This window comes from Camellia sinensis, chromosome 11 (assembly GCF_055761805.1).
Source record: "Camellia sinensis isolate YWXY chromosome 11, ASM5576180v1, whole genome shotgun sequence".
Classification (NCBI taxonomy): Eukaryota; Viridiplantae; Streptophyta; class Magnoliopsida; order Ericales; family Theaceae; genus Camellia; species Camellia sinensis.
The window spans coordinates 93,117,399-93,137,678 of NC_138971.1; the positions used below are offsets into that span (position 1 = coordinate 93,117,399).

The window sequence follows — 20,280 nt, forward strand, 5'->3', positions numbered from 1 at the left end:
ACGCCAAATGTACACTTCTATGGATTCTCTAATATATTGGAAAATTTTCTTCAAGGCGGTGTAATGGCCCTCTCTTTCCTTGGACTTAACAATCATGTCGTCCACGTACACCTCAACCTCTTTGTGGATCATGTCATGTAAGATAGTGGTTGCAGCTCGTTGATAAGTAGCCCTAACATTTTTCGGACCGAACGGCATCACCCTGTAGCAGTAGGTTTCCCACGGCATGGTGAAGGCAGTCTTCTCTCTATCCTTGGGTGCCATCAAGATTTGGTTATAATTGAAAAATCCATCCATAAAGGAAAGCAACGCATGGCCTACGGTGAAGTCCACCAATTCATCGATGTGCGGTAGAGGAAAGTCGTCATTCGGATTGGCTTTGTTCAGATCTCTGAAATCCACACACACCCGAATTCTGCCATCTTTCTTCGGCATTGGAACAATGTTGGCCAACCAAGTAGGATACTTAGATACTAGCAAAAACCCTGCATCTATCTACTTGGTGACCTCCTCCTTAATCTTCAAAGCCCAATCCGGGCATATTCTCTGAAGCTTCTGCTTGATGAGTCGGGCCTCAGAGTCAAGAGGGATCCGGTGCTATACAATTTCAGGATCAATTCCAGGCATGTCTTCGTAGGACCATGCGGAAATTTTTTTGAAATCTTTTAATAAAGCGACTAAGCGCTCGCGTTCCTCCGAAGACAACGTGGACCCAATCTGGACCAGACGCGGATCCTTCTCAGTACCCACATTAATTGAAATGATTTTATCAACAAGGGGTTTTACAAACCTCTCCTCCTCTCGATCAATCAAATGTTTCAAAACCAGAGGAATTTCTTCCTCGTCGTTTTTATCAAAATTTTGAAAGTCATGATCAATGCAATATACAAGTGGCACAGAGAAGTACTCGGAAACTGCAGTGGTATCATTCACATTGAAAAGTTTTAGCCCATCCAATTCCTCGGTTACAACTGACTCAAAAGAAAAGGAAAAAGATGACCTGGACAAAACAACGGCATTGGGTTATCAACTTCAGGAATACCGGACTCTGACTCAGAAGAACTAGAATCTGATTCCATCTCCACAGACTCTGTGGAATCAAATTCTGACTGACTACCTAATTCAGGACTGCTGGACAAAAAGCCCTCCTCTAGCGGCCAAGTGAGAAAGGGTACGTTAGATGCATCCAAAATACCACCGGAAGGGCCCACACCTAATTGATCTTTGATCATGGACACAGTGAAGTCACCCCCCGAGCTTTCCGGTTTGATCTGAGGATCCGAAAGGAGACAAGGTAGCGCTGCTCCTATCTCAAGTTCACTACTATTGGACTCATCTTTTATAAGCTATTCTACTTTAGCTGGCAAGTTAGTCTGTTCCTCTGTGGCTTTATCCTCTTACAGCTATAGGTCGAAGAAATCTCAAAGCAGGGCAAACGCCGGTTCTCAGAGTATGGCTCAAGAAAGCTGTAAAATGGGAAATCTTCTCTTTCCCGAACAAAGCGGCTGTTGAGAGTTCCCTGAATCGGTTTATCTACAAGCTCATAATGCTTCCCACTTTGCTTAGCTTTGGCTCTTCCTGCCATTTCCTTCCCTTTTCTCACCTAGTTCTCTTTGGTAGGCATGTAGCCCAAGCCAAAGGTATGAGGGTTATGTGGCACTTCATAACGCCCTTTCGGTCGCTCTTTACTAATCCCATCCCGGTATATGTTGTAGCTTGTTCATGAGGTAAACTGATTGAGCACTAACGTACAACCCCTCATCAATAGCCAAAATATCTTGCACAACCCGGGCCTCAGCCAAGGTAAATCCAGATAGGAAAACATCCTCATCGCCGTGTACAATCTCCAGTACTGGTGTGGTGACCTCCGGCGGAGGATGTATGGAAGAATTTCCAAACACAATGGCTACCCCCTTTCCAAGAGGGTACTTCAGCATCTGATGAAGAGTGGAGGAGACAACTTTTACTTGGTGCAGCCACAACCATCCAAGGAGCAAGTTAAAAGTGGCCAGAACGTCTAGGACGTGAAACTTAATATGCTGTTGCGCCGGGCCAACCTGTGTTCTGATTTGAACTGTCCCCATCACCTCTCGACTTGTGTTGTCGTAAGCCCGGATCACCTGGGTCGTTGGTACAAAATCCGCTGGCTTCAAGCTAAGGACATAGGCCGTGTGAGACGGACAAACATTACCCAGTGTCAACCAATACAACCAGCACCCACTTTTCTCTGCATTCAATTGAGATGTATAGCAGTTTGTTATGCTCAGAGCCCTCAGGCGGCAATTCTTTATCTGAGAAGGTCAAAGATGGCGCAGCACCTCCTGGGAAGATAAGTCCCACCAGTTGCTCTGGAGTCGTGTCGATAGACAACTTGGCCTTATCCATTGCTAATAGGATGGCTTACCGGTGCACACGCAAAGCCATGAGCAACCCCTAGATAGATATGTCCGCTTGGACCTTCTTCAGTTGCTTCAGTACAGCTTCTTCCTCTAGCAATTTATCCTTCTATTTTTCAGCCTCTTTGTCCTTTCCGGATGCTTCTGGTTGGTCTAGGTGCGGGGGCTTGAAGTACCGCCCGCTCCTAGTCATGTGGTCCACTTCCTCAGAATACTAAGTATCGTCTGGCGAATTCTATCCCCAATCTTCATCGGTGTAGGCAAGATGCAGGATATCATCTTCCCACCATATTCCTTCGGCAACTGACAGACAATTATCTGGTTCCGTTGTAAGTATTCCCACATTCACATCATAATCATTCCCCGTAGGGCCTTTGGCTTTTCCAGCTTTTTGACTATTCTCGGCTCTTTCCTATTCAAACTGCTTCAGTGCGGCCTCTTGCTCTATATCAGTTGTACTAACACTACTCAATTCCTGAGCAAAATTCTTAGTACCGGTGCTCTCCGGCAACTCTCCCTTGTTATCGACCATTCCGGTGCTTGTAGTAGTTCCGACTTCTAGCTGTTCTAGCTTTGGTTGAAATCCCTATCCACATCAGGCTCGTCACTAAGCCACCACGAATTATCTGCTGATCCGTTCAGATCAAACCAGTTAATTTGCATATCCCCCAAATCCTGCTCATCAAAGAACTGCAGATTGTTGATGTCCTCTTCGAGGTCGGCTAAGTCATCCAATCCCTGGCTTGGTCCATCCTCCTGGACTACATTGACCTCCATCCTTGCTGGTAACTCCACCTCTGGCTTGGCCTGTTTGGTTGGCACAATGTAACGGCATGGATTGTATTCCTCCTTAGATGAGTCCACGGAACCCTCAGGCACTGAGCCAACATTCCTATATTCCACCAAGGCTATCCTGCCTTTATCTACCATGGTCACCACCTCAGGTTTGGGTTGGGACGTGGACGCATTCATGATGCACAAATCTGTGCTTTCTGGGATGAACAACATCAGCTTAGGAAGGTGAGAGGGTGTGATGTATATACTGGGGTCATAAGGGACGACTAGTGCTTGGATAAGGTTTATTTGCCAGGGTAGAGGGGTTTGGTTATGTGGTGGGAGAGGATTTGTAGTGACATTGGGCTTTTCGGGAGACGCTATCACTTTGCTGTCAATGACATCCTGAATCTCATGACGAAGTCTAAAGCACTGGTCGGTATCATGACCATGCTGTGAGTGAAAGGCGCAGTACTTAGCCGGGTTGTGTTTAGGAGGGAGAGGATCGAGCAATGGGTGTTGTTCTAACAATTTTAAATGCCCTTTTCTAATAAAGACCCTCAAGGCTGCAGATAGAGACATGTAGAGTGGGGTGAAAACCTTCTGGCCTCGGGCCTGATGGCTAGAAGTTTGGGGGGGTGTATTGGCCGTGCTAGCAAAGGGGTTGGCAGTTTTCGGTGTGGTAGTGACCATACCCACATCAGAAGGTCTTGCAGCTGCACTACTACTTGTAGTCGCATTGGAACTGCGTGTGAAAGCCCTCTTAGGCTGTCCTTTCTCGTGGTCTATCAGACCTTGCTTCATTGCATCCTCTATTTGCACCCCTATTTCATGGAGGTCGGCAAATGTAGACAAAGGTAAGACTATCATCTTCTATGGCAATCTCGGTTGTAGGTTACGGACCACTATTTGGATCTGGTCCTTTTCAGCCGGTCGGATGGTCATCATGGAGGCCTTGGCCCTCCACCAGGTTACAAAATCAGAGACTCCCTCCTTTGACTCGTGGCGGGTTGCTTCGAGATCACAAGTTGTGACCTCGATCTGTGTGTTGTAGAAATATTGAGCAATAAAGGCCTCAACCATCTCTTCCCAACTCCACTTTATAGAGTCTTCAAGTTTAGCATAGCAAATGGCGGCGATACCCGACAGGGTCCGGCCGAAGAGGGATAACTTCTGTAGTCTAGACAGGCCCATCGGCCATAGAATGTCTGAAAATAGCCGCAAGTGGACCATGGAATCACTCGAGCCATCAAAGCAGCCTATATGCGGCATTTTAAACCTATCTGGCAATGTCACTGCCACATTAGTATAGCCGTCCTCTATATCCGGGATCGAATTGACTCCCTAAGCTCGTTTAAAGAGCTTTTCCAGCTTACTTACTTTCAGTGCAGTAGGGTCGACCTTGAACTCAAACGGCGCCTCTATTGGGTAAATCGGTGCTTTGGAAGTCTGGGGTGGAGCTGGCTCTGCTGGAATGTCCACATTTTCCTGGACATTAGTTATAATCCTGGGTATTGGGACCCTGACTGGGGGTGGATGCGAAGCAGAAGCTGCTGCTTGTTGCGATTTTTGTTGCTGCTGAAGCCTACTGATCAACTTAGCCTGCTGGGCTGCAATTTTCGCTTGGCGGGCGGTGACTTTCGCTTGGCGGGCAGCATCTAGCTGCATATTCTTAATAGTCTGTTGGAGTTGGCGGAGCATTTCTTCCATGTTGACTAAGGGGTGCTGATTTATCGGAATTGGTGTGTACTCTCTTTTTGAAGTTGAAGCAGAAAACTAGACTTCGCTGAATGAAGGTAACTATCGAACCGGTGAGTTATGCCTGACTCTCCTTTGTCTTGTAATCAGGGGTAGTGAAGCAAACACTGGTTGTCCTCTTACAAGATCCCTAGATCGGTAAAATTGCTTTACTCGAGTCTAGAGTGCTTGGGAGGTAACTGCCTCATCTGAAGCAATGGTGAAAAAACTACCTTGCAAAAAAAAATAAAAAATAAAAAAATAAAGCAAAGAAAAGAAACAAAAATTAGAAATCGCACAACACCTCGGCTTAGACAGAAACAGCACACAGTTACAATCGTAATTTGGATAACCATACTCAAACACTGATTTCTGTCTCAAAACTGATACCCTCAAACTGATACCTAGACTTGCAACTGAAACATACATTCCTGTAGAGTTTTACTCTAAAAGCATGTATCAAGCAAGTGAGAGCCAAAACACCCCTATGATGGGGTAGGGTTACCCTGTCCTAATTTCGTCAGGAACTAGGGATTCACTACGCAAACAAGTGGTTTCATATAATCCCTACATTCGGGTGAGTAACCTGTCTTAGTTTGGAATAGTCTCTATGGTTTCCGATATGCAACTCGGTTGATTGGTCAAAAGGGTACCTCGGCAACACCACCTAATATACCTCTCACACATAACACCGAAAAGTGAAAGGAGGATCAAATGGTACAACGGTAGTCCAGATCCGAGGATTGTATTCCTATCGTGGTAGAGCCCACAATCGGTCAGCCTTTTGGCAAGCTTTTCCAAGCAAGCCTCCGGCAAACTGCTTAGGAATAGCAGATGGAAAACACTATGACTTAGGCGCACCGATGCAAAAGCAAATGCAAAGAAACACATAAGTGTAGATAAAACAACATATCATGAGTTCGAGTCAAGTTTTCTAAGTCCCCAGCAGAGTCGCCAGAAATTGTGGGCTCGCCTTTTTCTGCGCCCCCGCATTTCTGAAAGGGTTTGAAAAGAAGGCCTCACAGTTCGGACTCTCGCGATTCTAAATCTAATCTCACAAAGTGCAATGTGAAACTGATAACACCAAAGAGTCCAAATCTGGCAAACGTTTTTGGAAAATTGATTTTAAATCAAATAATACCAAAATTGGACTACTTTGCCAGATTACAGAGTAGCCACTTAAATATTATATTTTTGAAAAATTTAGGAAAACTTGAATTGTGCCAAAGGCCACATGTCCGTCATCACCAAAGTTGCCTCGGCTCGGGAACTTGGGTACGAGAGGGGAAGGTCCTGAAATGAGCACCCTCGTTTGCTCGATCAAAGATCGACCTCTACTAACCGTGATATATTGTTTTATAAACATTATGTGTTCCTATTTCGGTTATTAAACTAGCTTTATTATGTGACGCATACAAGCAAGTATAGACTAGTCGCAAGACTTGGAACAATTCAACTCACATTTGTTTACAAAAATGGTTTGAATTTGTCACCCTCAAGTGGGCTTAAAGATGCAGATTTTTCACCAAATATAGTGGGCTTAAAACAGGATTTTGCCACAACAAAGTGGGCTTAAAACTCACATTTGTTGAATTATTCTAATTCAAACAATCAAGCCTTCATCCACAGGCATTCATGCAGTTTAGCGTTTAAGCACATAGTCTCATGGCAAGCATTCGAAACATGGTAATATTGCAATCACACTTATGCAAGTATGCTAAAACATAAAACTCACCGAGTACTCCAAGCCAAAACAAAAGCTAGTTAGAAAGATGCATGATCCTAACTATACAAGATACCTAATGCAATACATGCAATAATGTGATTAATAAGCTCGACTACTAATATGGCATATGAATCAATTTGAACAACATGCTATTGAAACATGTATTAAAAGAAGGTATTGAAATTGCAATGCAGTTTGCATGATGTGCCGAGCCTCGGTGCATGCGAGACAAATGTATGGATACAAACATGCAAGCATAAGGTATGCTAATTGAAAATATCCCTAATCTAACCATCGAAAACGATTAAATAAAAAGGGAGAAAGACGTGGGGTTGGAAGACATGCACACATGCATGCACACTTATTACAACATTATGCCCTCGCGAAGGAGGGTCCAATTGAATAAGCTAACTAGCTACGCTAATTAAGCTAACTATTACAAAACGAATTAACTATTCTAGCTAATCAATATTACAAACACGATATTTAACTAACTATACTAAGTTAATTAAATATTACAAAATGAATTAATTAGCTAAACTCTTCAACTAACTAATTACAAAACAAGTAAATGAATTAATTAGCTACCACTAACTAATAAAGCAATTAAACGGCCTCGAGGGGCGAGGGATGCATAAATGCTTGGATTCTCCTCCCGAAAATGCCACCCGCCTTGACATTGCAACCTATGTTTGCACATATTTGACCATTGAAAATTGTGTCAACTCCCAGAACACTTCCGATCCCCTTCAAGAGCACACAGAGCAACCTTCTTCATTGATGGCCGGTCGGCTACCAATGGTGGCCATTGGCTACTATTGGTGGCTGGTCGGCTATTGCTGGTGGTCGGTTGACCACCCCTTCCCTGAACTTCCTCTTCTGCTGCAACAGAGAGCAAACAAGGGCAAAACAATGTATTCTCAACGTTTGTATGTACTGTTACTCTCCTTATCATTACACAAGTTCAGAGGAGTGCAACTCTTAGCCCTCAAACCATCAACCAAGCATTTTCCATGCATGATGGCTGAGGAGCCAAGCTTGTACAAACTTAATGAGTGTAAAACAAGACTCAACAAGGCCAACACCTATCATGCATGATCAAGGGTGATGGTGACCAAGGAAAGTGGCGCGTTTCATCACTTTGAGTATGAAACGTCCCATTTTCCTCGTGTTCGAATTAACGTCCGATCCGAATACATGCAATGTAGCACGAAAGATGCTTTATCTTGCATCTTTTACTTGTTCATTTTTGTTTACTCATTTTAAATTACCAATCCATTCTTTAATTGATTAGTCCAAAAGTGAGTGTTCTCTAATGGAAAGTGGGCTTAAACCGCAAGTGCCTTGGGCATGAAAGAGACCTCATGCCGTTGATAATGAGCCCCCGAGGGGATTAAACCATTAAGCATGAATGTCTCAATTTCACACTTAAGCCAACAAGGGGTTTAAAACCACTTTCAAAATAAATGAAAGAGTGAAACAAAGGAGTCTGTGACAGAGTTTATGATGCTAAATTACATGCAAAATAGCACCACAACATGCAAGCAACTCAAGCAATCCATGTTTAAAAGCCTAAAATGCAAAACTAATGAAGCCCTTTACACTACAACTATGCAAAAGACCACTCATACAACACAAACAGCCCAAAACAGAGCCAAAGCAGCCCACATTAGAGGTAAAAACATGCTGGAAATAGGCTAAGATAAGCTACAAAAACATGCTAACTTATGAGGCAACTAGTCATGCAAGCAAGACAACAAGGATGAGAGGCTAACCCCTCCAATTTTGGACTTCAAAAGAAGGTTTTTGTCACTGAAATAACTCGGACTTTCTGTGGTTAAGAGGCCCAAAATTTTTGATTTAAAGGTGATGAAAGATGGCACAAAAAGCTTCACAAGCTAAGGAACAAAAAGAGGGAACAACCCCTCAACTCAGAAAGACTCAAACTACCATTTTTATGCCTCAAAAATAGAGTTTTTCACACTTCAAAAATACCCTTAAAACAGTTGAAAAGGATGGTAAATCAAGTATGCACAATAAGCCTAAATGAGGTTAGTGCAATATCTTTGAAGCAAAGTGCAATTCAGCCACCAACTTAAGCTCAAATCCCCTTCCAGGGCTCAAACAAAGCTCCAAGGGACCTCAGCTCAAAGGTGAGAGTGTTTGGTTAAGGGTTGATGTGCAAAATTGTAGAGAAACTAAGTAAGTGTATGCAAAATAACAAGAGAGAGAAAGAAGTCTAAAGAGAGAGAGAGAGATTTTTTGTCCAAAATTTCTAACCCCTCCAAATGGGGGAGAACACAACCAACATATAGAAAATCAAGGTTTGGGCTTCAATTCATCCCTCCATACATGTGTATGGAGATGCAGTTTAGTGAGAAACAGCTGGCACAGCTGGCAAACAAATATCTAAAAAAGGAGACAAATGGCCGTCGGGCACCACTAGTGGCCGACAAGGTCTAGGGTTGGCAGACAGGTCACCCCCCTCTTCCAAGCAAGAGGCAACAAGCTCTTGGTAAAAAAATAAGCATAAAATAGTCAAGGTTCAAGGCTCAAAGTCAGGGCGTTCAACCGAGGACTTCGGGCGCTCAAATGAACACAAACAAGCACAATCACCAAGTGCACAAACGATGACATCCAAGTCTTGAGGATGGTCAAAAATGGGGTGTCTACAGACAGGCACCCTTGGGTGGGCATTCCCCACGTGTCGAGGGCGACTTATACCGCTGTCAGGCACGCTTCCACGCTGAGGATCCTGCTTGAGGGCTGTTTTGGCAGAGCATATTACCTGGGGGAGAGATTCATCTGTCAAACTCGGGGTGTGGCTAACACTGATGTTCCACATCCTCCTCTTGCAGGCATGAGGGTCGTAGATGATTTGCAGGATGGTCTTGAGTTGGACTGTAGCGACCCTAATTTTCTTAAGTCATTATTTATTATTATTATGATTATTATTATCTTATTTTATTTTTGACTTTATTAATTATGTAGTCACATGAGAATTTAATGTGATATTTAATTAATTTAATGTGTTATTTAATTAATCCATATATATATATATTTATATTTGTTATAAAAAAAGAGGTGTTATACATATATATATATATATATTTAATCTTATATTTATATTTATATATATTATAATTATGTTGTATTATATAATATAATATATTATAATAGTTATTAAGTTAGAATAGGATTAGGAATCAATCAAAAGAAAAGAAAAGAAAAGAAAGAGAGGTGTGGTAGCAAAGAAAAAGCCACGGGAAGAGAGAGAGAGAGAGAGAGAGAGAGAGAGAGAGAGAGAGAGAGAGAGAGAGAGAGAGAGAGAGAGAGAGAGAGAAGAAATCAAGAATAAGAGAGGTCTAGTGGCTATGTGTGTGAAAGAGAAAGGAGAGGAAGAAAAGAGTTAGGGTTTTATTTTAGTGGCTCTATTAATTCTCTTAAGTGATTCTTTGATCTTCAAAAAAATATTATGAGTACAAAATCCACTTCTCTTGATTTATGTTTAATTCGTTGTTTTTATTTATTTATTTTTATTTATTTGATGTTAGTTTGATTTTGTATTTATATAAAGATGATAGATTGATTTTAATTATTTTGATTAGTTGTGTATGTGAGGTTTAGGATTTTTAGATGATTGATTGATTTTAATTATTTTGTTTAGTTGTGTATGTAAGGTTTAGGGTTTTTAGTTGATTGATTGATTTTAATTATTTTGATTAGTTGTGTATGCCATGTTTAGGGTTTTTATATGGATTTATTTTATGGTTGTAATCACACTCATGGTTATATGAAATTAAAATAAATTAGGAACCCATAGATAAATTCCTTACACTCCACCATGACTCCATGGATTATTGTTTTATTTGAGGGTTGGTGAGAAAGAGTGTATGAAAAAAAAAAGTGAGGATTATGAAATTTATTTGAATGCCTTAGGCTTGGCATTGTTATGTTTATTCTCATGAGTGAGATGTTGTGTATATAATATTGTTGCCTTGTTCTCATGAGTAGACGAGTGCTTTGATTTATGCGCATACGTATATGGTAACCATCCGGGGAGTGTGGGTCAAACTCGGGACGATATCCCCATGCAAGTTTGCCTTCGGAGCGGTGTTAGGTATACGGAAGGCATATGGGATATATGTGTAGGCCGGAAGTGGAGGGCCGAAGTGGTGGAGTTAAGGTACAAAGAATTTAATTATGAGTTTATTGGTATAGTGTGAATTGTATTGATTTGTACAACTTGAAAAATAGTAATCGATCTCGATAAATTATGAAATTTGTGTAGAGGCATGTATACGTGATTTTAGACAACTTTTGTGTTTTAACTTTTTATTAAAAAGATCGATTAGAACTTATAATCGGACAATCTTGGTTATTGTAGTTTTGATTTATTTTAGCAAATGCAGATTTTAGAGGATGTTTTAACCCACGAAACGAGCTCATTTTTATTGGTTTCGCGAAAAACTGAAGTAAAACATTATTCTACACACTTTTCGTGTTTTGAACGTTTCCGAAAAAAAATTATCTTAGGACAGTTTCTGTTCATTTTTAGTTTTAGATTTTTCGGTTGAAACCCATCTAGGTTCTTCTATCAAGTTTGTCTTTCAACCTGTTTAGTTTCTACTAAATTCATACGCGATTTTGTTTAGCAAATTTGATTATGTACAACTTTTGTTCTTTGAGTTTTGGTTAATTCGAATTATTTAAGTATGAAATGGTGCATTTTTATACCCGTGGGTGTTAAATCTAATACTCATACTAGTTGTAGACGTCCCCAAACGCCCCGGGAGGAACGAGCTCCCGTTCTGTTCATTTTGGGGTCACTACAGTTCAGGACTCTCAAATTTGTCACGGTTCTAAGTCTGAACCAAAGAGTCCAAATCCGGAAAATCGTTTTGAGAAAACAGATTTTTGAAAGAAGTGCCAAACATGGACTGCTTTGCCAGATACAGAGTCGCCACCTAAATATTTTGTTTTGGGAAATTTAGGAAACCCTGACTCGGTGCCAAAGGCCACGTGTCCGTCATCACCAAAGTTGCCTCGGCTCGGGAACTTGGGTACGATTGGGGAAGGTCACTTCGTGAGCACCCCCGCTCGCCCGATCAAAGATCGGCCTCTACTAACCATGATATCTATTTTTGAAAACTTTGTGTGTCCTTATTCCGGTTATTAGCCTAGGTTACTATGTGATGCACACAGCATACAAGTACAGACCAGGTTGCCTGGATTGGAACAAAACATCTCATGTTCGTTTATTTGAAAGGTGGTTTGCTACTCGCAAGTAGGCTTAAAATGCAGATTTTGCCACCCTCGGGTGGGCTTAGAAAAGATGGTTTTGCCACTATCTAGTGGGCTTAAAACAAATAGTTGATGATTTATTTCAATCCAAATAACCCAACCTTCACCCACAGGCATTCAGGTAGATATATCACATAAGCAATTAGCCTCATGGTAAGCATGCTATCATAGCAGTCACTCACACGCATGCAAGGATGCTAAAGCATAAAACTCACCGGGTACTCCAAGCCAAAACAGAATTTACATTTAGAAATCATGCATGATCCTAAGTATACAGAAATGCCTAATGCAACACATGCAAAATGCAACTATAGTAGGCTCGGCTATTCTAAGATGGCATATGAAATGCTACAACTATCATGTATTCAATTTGGAATTGAAAGTACAATGCAGTTAGTATGATGCGCCGAGCCCGGTGCATGCAAAACAGATGAATGATGCAAACATGCTGTCATACTGTATGCTAATTGAGATATGCCCTAATCTAACCATCATAAGCGGGTAAATAAAAGGGAAGAAAGACGTGGGGTTGGAAGACATACATCACACTCACGTACACTTATTACAACATTGCCCTCGCGCAGAGGGTCCGAATAAATATACAGTCCCGACTAAAAGAATATTACAGTCCAAATAAATATTACAGTCCAAATAATATACAAATTCCTAATTAATTAATCAAATTAACTAAGAAAACTGTAAAACTGGCGTGCAAGCCAGGGACTGCCTTGCTTCTGATGAATGATGTATATTTAGGTTGCCTTGCGCGGAAATCCACTGGGATGCCCCGATTAGCCTCTGTTTAGCAGTTATTCTTGGAAAGCGTGCCAGACTCCGAAAAGTTGCTGATTCTTCATTTTGCTGCAACAGAGAGCAGGAAAGGGGCATAGCAATGTATTTTCACAAATATATGCATACCTCGATCCTCGTGCCACCAATCACGCATATCGAGGCATGATGGCAGAGGAGTCGAAATGTGCAACTCAATATAGAATGAATGCACATGAAAACACAATAAAACCTAACTCCATCAAGGATGATCCGGAGTGTCGGTGACTGGGGAATTGAGACACATTCCGTCACTCGGAGTACAGAATGTACCTCGTTTCCCGTGCCCGAGCTAACTCCTATCCCGAACACGATGCAATATGCATGACATGCATGAAATGCAACTAAGATACAATCCCAACATACACAATGCTATGAAAATGAGATGCCTCGAAATGCGTGCACACGAGCACGCAAATTGAGGAAATGCATGAATGCGATCTAAGGTACAACCTAGTATGCACTATACTGTGAAAATGAGATGCCTCGAAATGCATGCACATGAGCACGCAAACCGAGGAAATGCATGAATGCGATCTAAGATACAACCTAGTATGCACTATATTGTGAAAATGAGATGCCTCGAAATGCGTGCACACAAGCACGCAAACCGAGGCAATGGCATATGCAATGCAATATGGCTAAAATGGCATATAGAATGCAATATGGACTTATACTAACATGAGAGAGCCTCAGCCACACTCACATAAGAGGCCGGTGGATGAAAATGAAGTGCCTCGAAATGCGTGCACACGGGTACGCAAACCGAGGCAATGGCATACGCAATGCAATATGGCTAAAATGGCATATAGAATGCAACATGGACTTATACTAACATGAGAGAGCCTCAGCCACACTCACATAAGAGGCCGATGGATGAAAATGAAGTGCCTCGAAATGCGTGCACACGGGCACGCAAACCGAGGCAATGGCATACGCAATGCAATATGGCTAAAATGGCATATAGAATGCAACATGGACTTATACTAACATGAGAGAGCCTCAGCCACACTCACATAAGAGGCTGGTGGATGAAAATAAAGTGCCTCGAAATGCGTGCACACGGGCACGCAAACCGAGGCAATGGCATACGCAATGCAATATGGCTAAAATGGCATATAGAATGCAACATGGACTTATACTAACATGAGAGAGCCTCAGCCACACTCACATAAGAGGCCGGTGGATGAAAATGAAGTGCCTCGAAATGCGTGCACACGGGCATGCAAACTGAGGCAATGGCATACGCAATGCAATATGGCTAAAATGGTATATAGAATGCAACATGGACTTATACTAACATGAGAGAGCCTCAGCCGCACTCACATAAGAGGCCGGTGGATGAAAATGAAGTGCCTCGAAATGCGTGCACACGGGCACGCAAACCGAGGCAATGACATACGCAATGCAATATGGCTAAAATGGCATATAGAATGTAACATGGACTTATACTAACATGAGAGAGCCTCAGCCGCACTCACATAAGAGGCCGATGGATGAAAATGAAGTGCCTCGAAATGCGTGCACACGGGCACGCAAACCGAGGCAATGTCATACGCAATGCAATGTGGCTAAAATGGCATATAGAATGCAACATGGACTTATACTAACATGAGAGAGCCTCAGCCGCACTCACATAAGAGGCCGATGGATGAAAATGAAGTGCCTTGAAATGCGTGCACACTGGCACGCAAACCGAGGTAATGACATATGCAATGCAATGGCATGGAAAATGATATGCAAACATGCTAATGGGATTTCAGCACTGAAAAGTGGGGGAAAACAGCCCCGAAATGAGGCGAAAACACACCCGATGCATGGAATAGTCCCGAAACATGAATTTTGGGACCCGAAATGGCCTATAGCTATACCAAACATGCACAATATGGATATGTAATGAATAGACAGTAGCAAGGCAGCCCCAAAATAAGCATTTTTACAGTTCAAAAGCATGGCCAAACAGCAAACAAGGATAGGGCAATAATGGCATGCAAAAACAGGGGCTAAGAGGGGGCAATGAAACAAGTGGTATATGCAAAGGCCAAACTGAAAAATTCCCTTCTACAACATTGAAGAGGGACCAAAAATAGGCACATTTACAGAACTGTAAAAACCCTAAAAACAAATATAGATATGGCTAAGCTCTTATGCAAGAAAATGGGCCAAAAGGTGGCCAAAGAGGCAAGTGGTATATGCACAGCCCAAACTGAAAAATTCCCTTCTACAACATTGAAGAGGGACCAAAAATATGCATATTTACAGAACTGTAAAAACCCCAAAACAGTATACAAACATGCTAGAAATGCAATGCAAAATGAGGCTCAAAGGTGGCTATAACACAAAGTCTACAAAATATTCCACAAACGGCCAAAGATGCTTAATGAAATATGAAGAATGGGCCAAAATAAGACTATTTCTAATACTGTAAAAAGGCCAAAAACCGAAGCATGATAGGCTGCCAAAACATGCAAAAATGGGGACCAAAGAGGGAATATAAAGGCAAGTGTATCATGGAGGTCCCAAACAGTGTTGAGCCCTCCTTCAATGTTGAAGAGGGGCTCAAAATAAGCCTGTTTTTAGTTCTGTAAAACGCCAAAAAATGAAAGCATAATGGGCTGCCAAAGCATGCAAAAAAATGACATTCAAGGAGGATATTGAAGCAAGTGCAACATGGGGGGCTCAAACAGGGTTGAGCCCTTAATGAAACATGAAAATGAGCTCAAAAAAATGACCTTTTCAGTTTTGGTCGGAGCTCAAATATACAAGAAAGAGAGGCTAAGAAATGTTGTAAAAATGAGCTAGAAAAGAGAGAAAGTGAACTTACCCTTGAAGACTTGACTTTGGTTGCCTCTTGGCTTGAGTTTGTGGCTCCTTAGGCCTTGGAGAACACCTTCAATATTCTGGAATGGAGGATGGAAGGGTGGGGGGTGGTGGTGTAGAAGGAATGGTGGTGTAGGACTTGGAAGTTTTTCAAGGAAATGAGAGAGATGAAGAGGGATTCTTGTATTCAAGCTTGAAGAGCAAATTTTCTAACCCCCCGGATTGAGATATTTTCTGGGGGAAACAGCTATACAGCTGTAAAGTCCACAGTGTAAAGATTATGGCCGGCCAGTTTAAAAGGGAGAAAAGGTCAACCACTAGGTAAGTGGGCCGGCCAGAAAAAGTGCCCGGCCACCCCCTAGGATGAATCCCCAGAAGTTAGCTTTCCAATGGCGTAAACCTTGCATTAAAATTCCTCTTGTAGAAAACGTTATGCCTTTTTCCGTGAAGCCGCGCAGATTCGGTCCAACCAGACTTCAACCAACCACATCTCCCCCCCCGGACTTGGACTTGGGAGATTCTTGAGTGCAAAATGAAGCCCCGGAAGTAATCTTTCCAATGGTGGTGGCCTCATATCTTAAATCCTCATGTGCAAAGAGTTACGCCCGTTTCGGTGAAGCCGCGCAGATTTTTCTCCTTCCCGGATTCATGCTGAACCACTTTTGACCAAAAAGAAGTTGGCTTTTCAGAAACATTTCTGGCCTCCCACCCTCCTACAAGCTTTATAATAGTGAAAATAAGGTCTCCACCAAAAATGAGCCCAAACCGATGCAAAATGAAGGTTCGGGGGCCGAAACGCGCAGCCCGAGGCCCCGAAAACTGGCTGTTAGGCACCGGGAGTGGTGTTCGACCACGAAGTGGGTCTCTCAGACCCCAGTGTCCCTCAAAAGGGAGTAAATAAGATGCATGCCAAAATTTAGAGCAAACGGAGATGGTTAAGCGGTCCCGAACCGAGGCACACGGCCTGACGGCTTCGAAAACCGGGAACCGGGCTCCGAAATGGGAAAAATGGCCTACGGCCACCAAATGTAGCCCACGGCCACTGAGAGATGGTCCACGAGACCTCTCCCTCCCCTCGGGAAAAAAAACAGAGAAAACCGAGTCTGGTTCGCAAACCGAGGCAAGGCACAGAAGAGGGTTCGAAAGTCCGGAGGCAGGGCTCACGGCCGTGACTCTGAAACTTCTGAATGAGCACATTATACAACGTCACCGAGCGCTCAATCGGTGATGTCTGAGTCTTAAGGTCGGTCAAAAATGGGGTGTCTACACTAGTATACCTATATACTGGCCCGTTTTGTCTTTTGGCAACTCAGGTGCGTTCTGTTTGAGCGCATCCGAGCTTTCTTTGCAGCATTAGTTGGGGTTACGGTGGTGATGTGGAATTACTATAGTTTTTGGACATATCTCTTGGATTTCTTTTGTTTTCTTCAGCTTAGGATTAATATTAGTTTATGTATTTTTATTTTTATTTTTTTACTTTAGTATTGGGATAATTTGGCATGGTTTGTAACCATACATTATTTAAGTTATTTTGACTATTTATTGTTACTTTAATGTTGACGGTATTAGTTAGTTATGAAATTATGGTGGACGGTTTGGTTGGCGTTTAGTTTTTCACCCCTAGGGTTTGGATGATGGAATATTGATTAGGGTTTAGTTCTAATTCAAATATTTAATTGTCTAAATTTTGGGGCGTGACAGTTTGGTATCAGAGCTCTAGGTTACCCTAGACTAATGAGAGTTTAGGTGATCCTCGGATTGTAGAAACGTGGGTTAGCTGGTTTAGTTTGGTGGTTAAATTTATTCTAAGTATTTATGAACGAATTCTTTTTGTATGTTTGACTTGAAGGTGGTGGCTGCAAAGTACTTTTAATCTCTTTCAAGAACCCATTAAATACTTTTTGATACTGGTGCCTCTCATTCTTTTATATCTAGATAGTTTGTAGAAAGAGAACACCTTATAACTACCTCATTGTCTAGACCTATTCATGTTGAGACCCCTTTTGGAGGGGCAGTTACTCTTTATGAGATGTGTAATGATTTTGAGATTGACTTTGCAGGTAGAGTCTTGTATGCGGACCTAATTGTGTTAGGGTTTGAGGGGTTTGAAATTATTTTGGGTATGGATTGCCTGCGAAAGTACTTTGTGACTCTAGATTGTGCTGGAAAGACTGTAAATATAGATATTCTTTGTATGCCACGACTTTTCCACATTTCTAGCAATGGAGAAGAGTCGGTGATGACGAGTTTTCTGTGCTCGGTAGAAATCCCTAAGCAGGATATTAGTGAGGTAGATGTGGTGCATGAGTTTGAGGATGTATTCCAAGAGATACCTGGACCTCCTCCTCGACAGGTAGTAGAATTTCGCATTGACTTAATGCTGGGAACTGCACCAATTTCTAAGGCGGCATACAGAATGGTACCTAAAGAGCTTGTGGAGACGAAGAAGTAGCTAGAAGAAATGTTTCAGAAAGGGTTCATACGTTCAAGTAACTCACTGTGGGGAGCACCCGTGATCTTTGTCTCCAAGAAAGATGGCACTCTTCGTATGTGCATGGATTACAGAGAGCTAAACAAGGTGACTATCAAGAACAAGTATCCACTACCTAGAATTGATGACTTGTTTGATCAGTTAAAGGGGGCATCCATGTTCTCTTAGTTTGATCTTAGAATGGGTTACCATCAGATGGGTGTGTCAGAGGAAAGTATACCACTGTAGACACTCCATTTTTGATCGACCTTAAGGCTCAGACGTCATCAATTGAGCGCTCGGTGATGGTGCATGTTGTGCTCGTTCTGAGGTTTCGGAGTTTCGGCTGAGAGCCTTACCCTCGAACCTCAGGACCCTTTTGTGCTTTGCCTTGGTTTGTGAACCAGGTCTTGTTTTCTCTTCCTGAAGGGAGGGAGAGGTCTTGTAGACCATCCCTCAGTGGCCATAGGCTACTTTTCGTGGTCGTAGGCCACTTTTCCTGTTTGGAGACCAGTTTCCGATTTTCGGAGCCGTCGGCCGTGCGCCTCGGTTCGGGACCGCTTAACTTTCTCCGTTTGGCACGGTTTTTGGCACACACCTTGCTTCCTCTCTCTAGAGGGACACTGTCACCTGGGGGACCACCTTTGTGGTCGCGTGCCACTTTCGTTGCTTAACAGCCTGCTTTCGGGGCACCCGGCTGCGCGTTTTGACCCCCGAACCCTCGTTTTGCGTCCGTCTTGGTTCATTTTTGGCATGGACCTTGTTTTCATTGTTTGGGAGGTGGTACAACGGTGGGAGACCACCTTTTCTCCTTGGAGATCGCTTTTCTTCCGCCAGCCGACTTTCTTGTCAGGAAGTTGGTCTCCCTGGTCTTTGAGCCACATTTACTAGTCTCCCACCATACCACTAGCTTGCATTCAGTTGAGAGACCATCAAATGCGGCTGCCGACCACCTTTCATTGAGTTAAACCTTTTGAACTGGTCGGCCGACTAGGGGAAGTGGTCGGCCGACCACCTGAACTAGTCGGCCTGCCTCCCCCAGTTTTGTCTTTGTGAGTTGTTGCCAGCTATGCCAACTGGAAGGCACAGTCTGCATCCTCCATACACGTGTATGGAGGATCTTTGGCCTTGGTTTTTAGCTTCTTTGAGAAGCTTTGGACTCCTTGGTCTATAAAGGAAGGCCTCCTCCTCCTTTGTAGAGGTTCAGAAGTTTGTTGAAGGCATACAATACATCTCCCTCTATATCTCTCTATTTTGGCTCAAAAAGTGTATTGTTCTTGCACCTTTGCACACCACCTCAAAGTCTAACCCTTCCACCATTTCTTGGAGCTTCTTGGAGGCCATTTTCAGAGGTTAAGGAGTTGGGTTTTGGGTCTAGAAGTTGTTGTCTTGCTGAGCTTCAAGGGTAACACACTTTTTTCCGCTTTTAAGCTTTATTTTGATCCATATCTTAGCCTTATTTGCATGCATATTTGAGCTTTGTTGTCAACTGAAAAAAGTCTTGTTTTGAGGTCCTTTTGATGTTTGTTTAAGGCCCTTTTGGTGTTGAGGGTCTTCTACCCTCTTGCATGCCTCATTTGGCCGTGTTTTGTGCCATGCCATAGGGCCTTTGAGCTAGTCCTTGCTTGGCCTTTTAGCCACTGAAATCCAGCAGATTTTCAGTGGTTGGAATATGGTTTTGAGGTCCTAAATCAGAGAGGGGTGACCCTCTCTCTTTTTGATCTTGTTTGCTTGCATTTTGGCCTATCAAAGGAGCCTTCATTTGCACACCTCCAAGCCTTGTTTCAGGCCCTTGTCAGTGACTTTTAGGGCCTGCCTAGGCTCTGTCCAGAGTTGGTTTTGTCATCTTGGGTGTGTCTCTTGCATGTGTAGAATAACCTCTCTTATAGACTATCAAAGGAGCATGACATTCTTGCATGCATTGATCATGTTTCAGTGGGGTTTTGGGCTTTATTTGGCATGCCATGTCTCTGAATTTTTCTGGTTTAGTGGCCTCTTGAATGCTTCATATGCTTGTAGTGTAATCCATGTTCACAAGCTCACATTGCATGTTGTTTTGGCCCTTGATTCTAGCATATTTTGGCCATGTTCTAAATTGATTTTATTCATGATTTGGGCTTCCTTAGCTCTGTTTTGAGGTCCCATGGTCGAATGATGCTTGCCATGCATGCTTGTAGTGTAATATCCTTGCCTAGCTTTGAGTTTTGAAGCCTCTTGCATGCTTA

At 42.7% G+C, this 20,280-nt stretch overlaps 1 protein-coding gene across 1 annotated transcript; it reads left to right on the top strand.

The window, feature by feature from the left end:
- Positions 1-17,614: 17,614 nt before the first annotated feature.
- LOC145802479 (uncharacterized) lies at positions 17,615-18,037 on the top strand. Its single transcript, XM_082895204.1, has one exon. It carries the CDS (start codon positions 17,615-17,617, stop codon positions 18,035-18,037), a length of 423 nt encoding a protein of 140 aa, XP_082751330.1.
- The last annotated feature ends 2,243 nt before the right edge of the window (positions 18,038-20,280 follow it).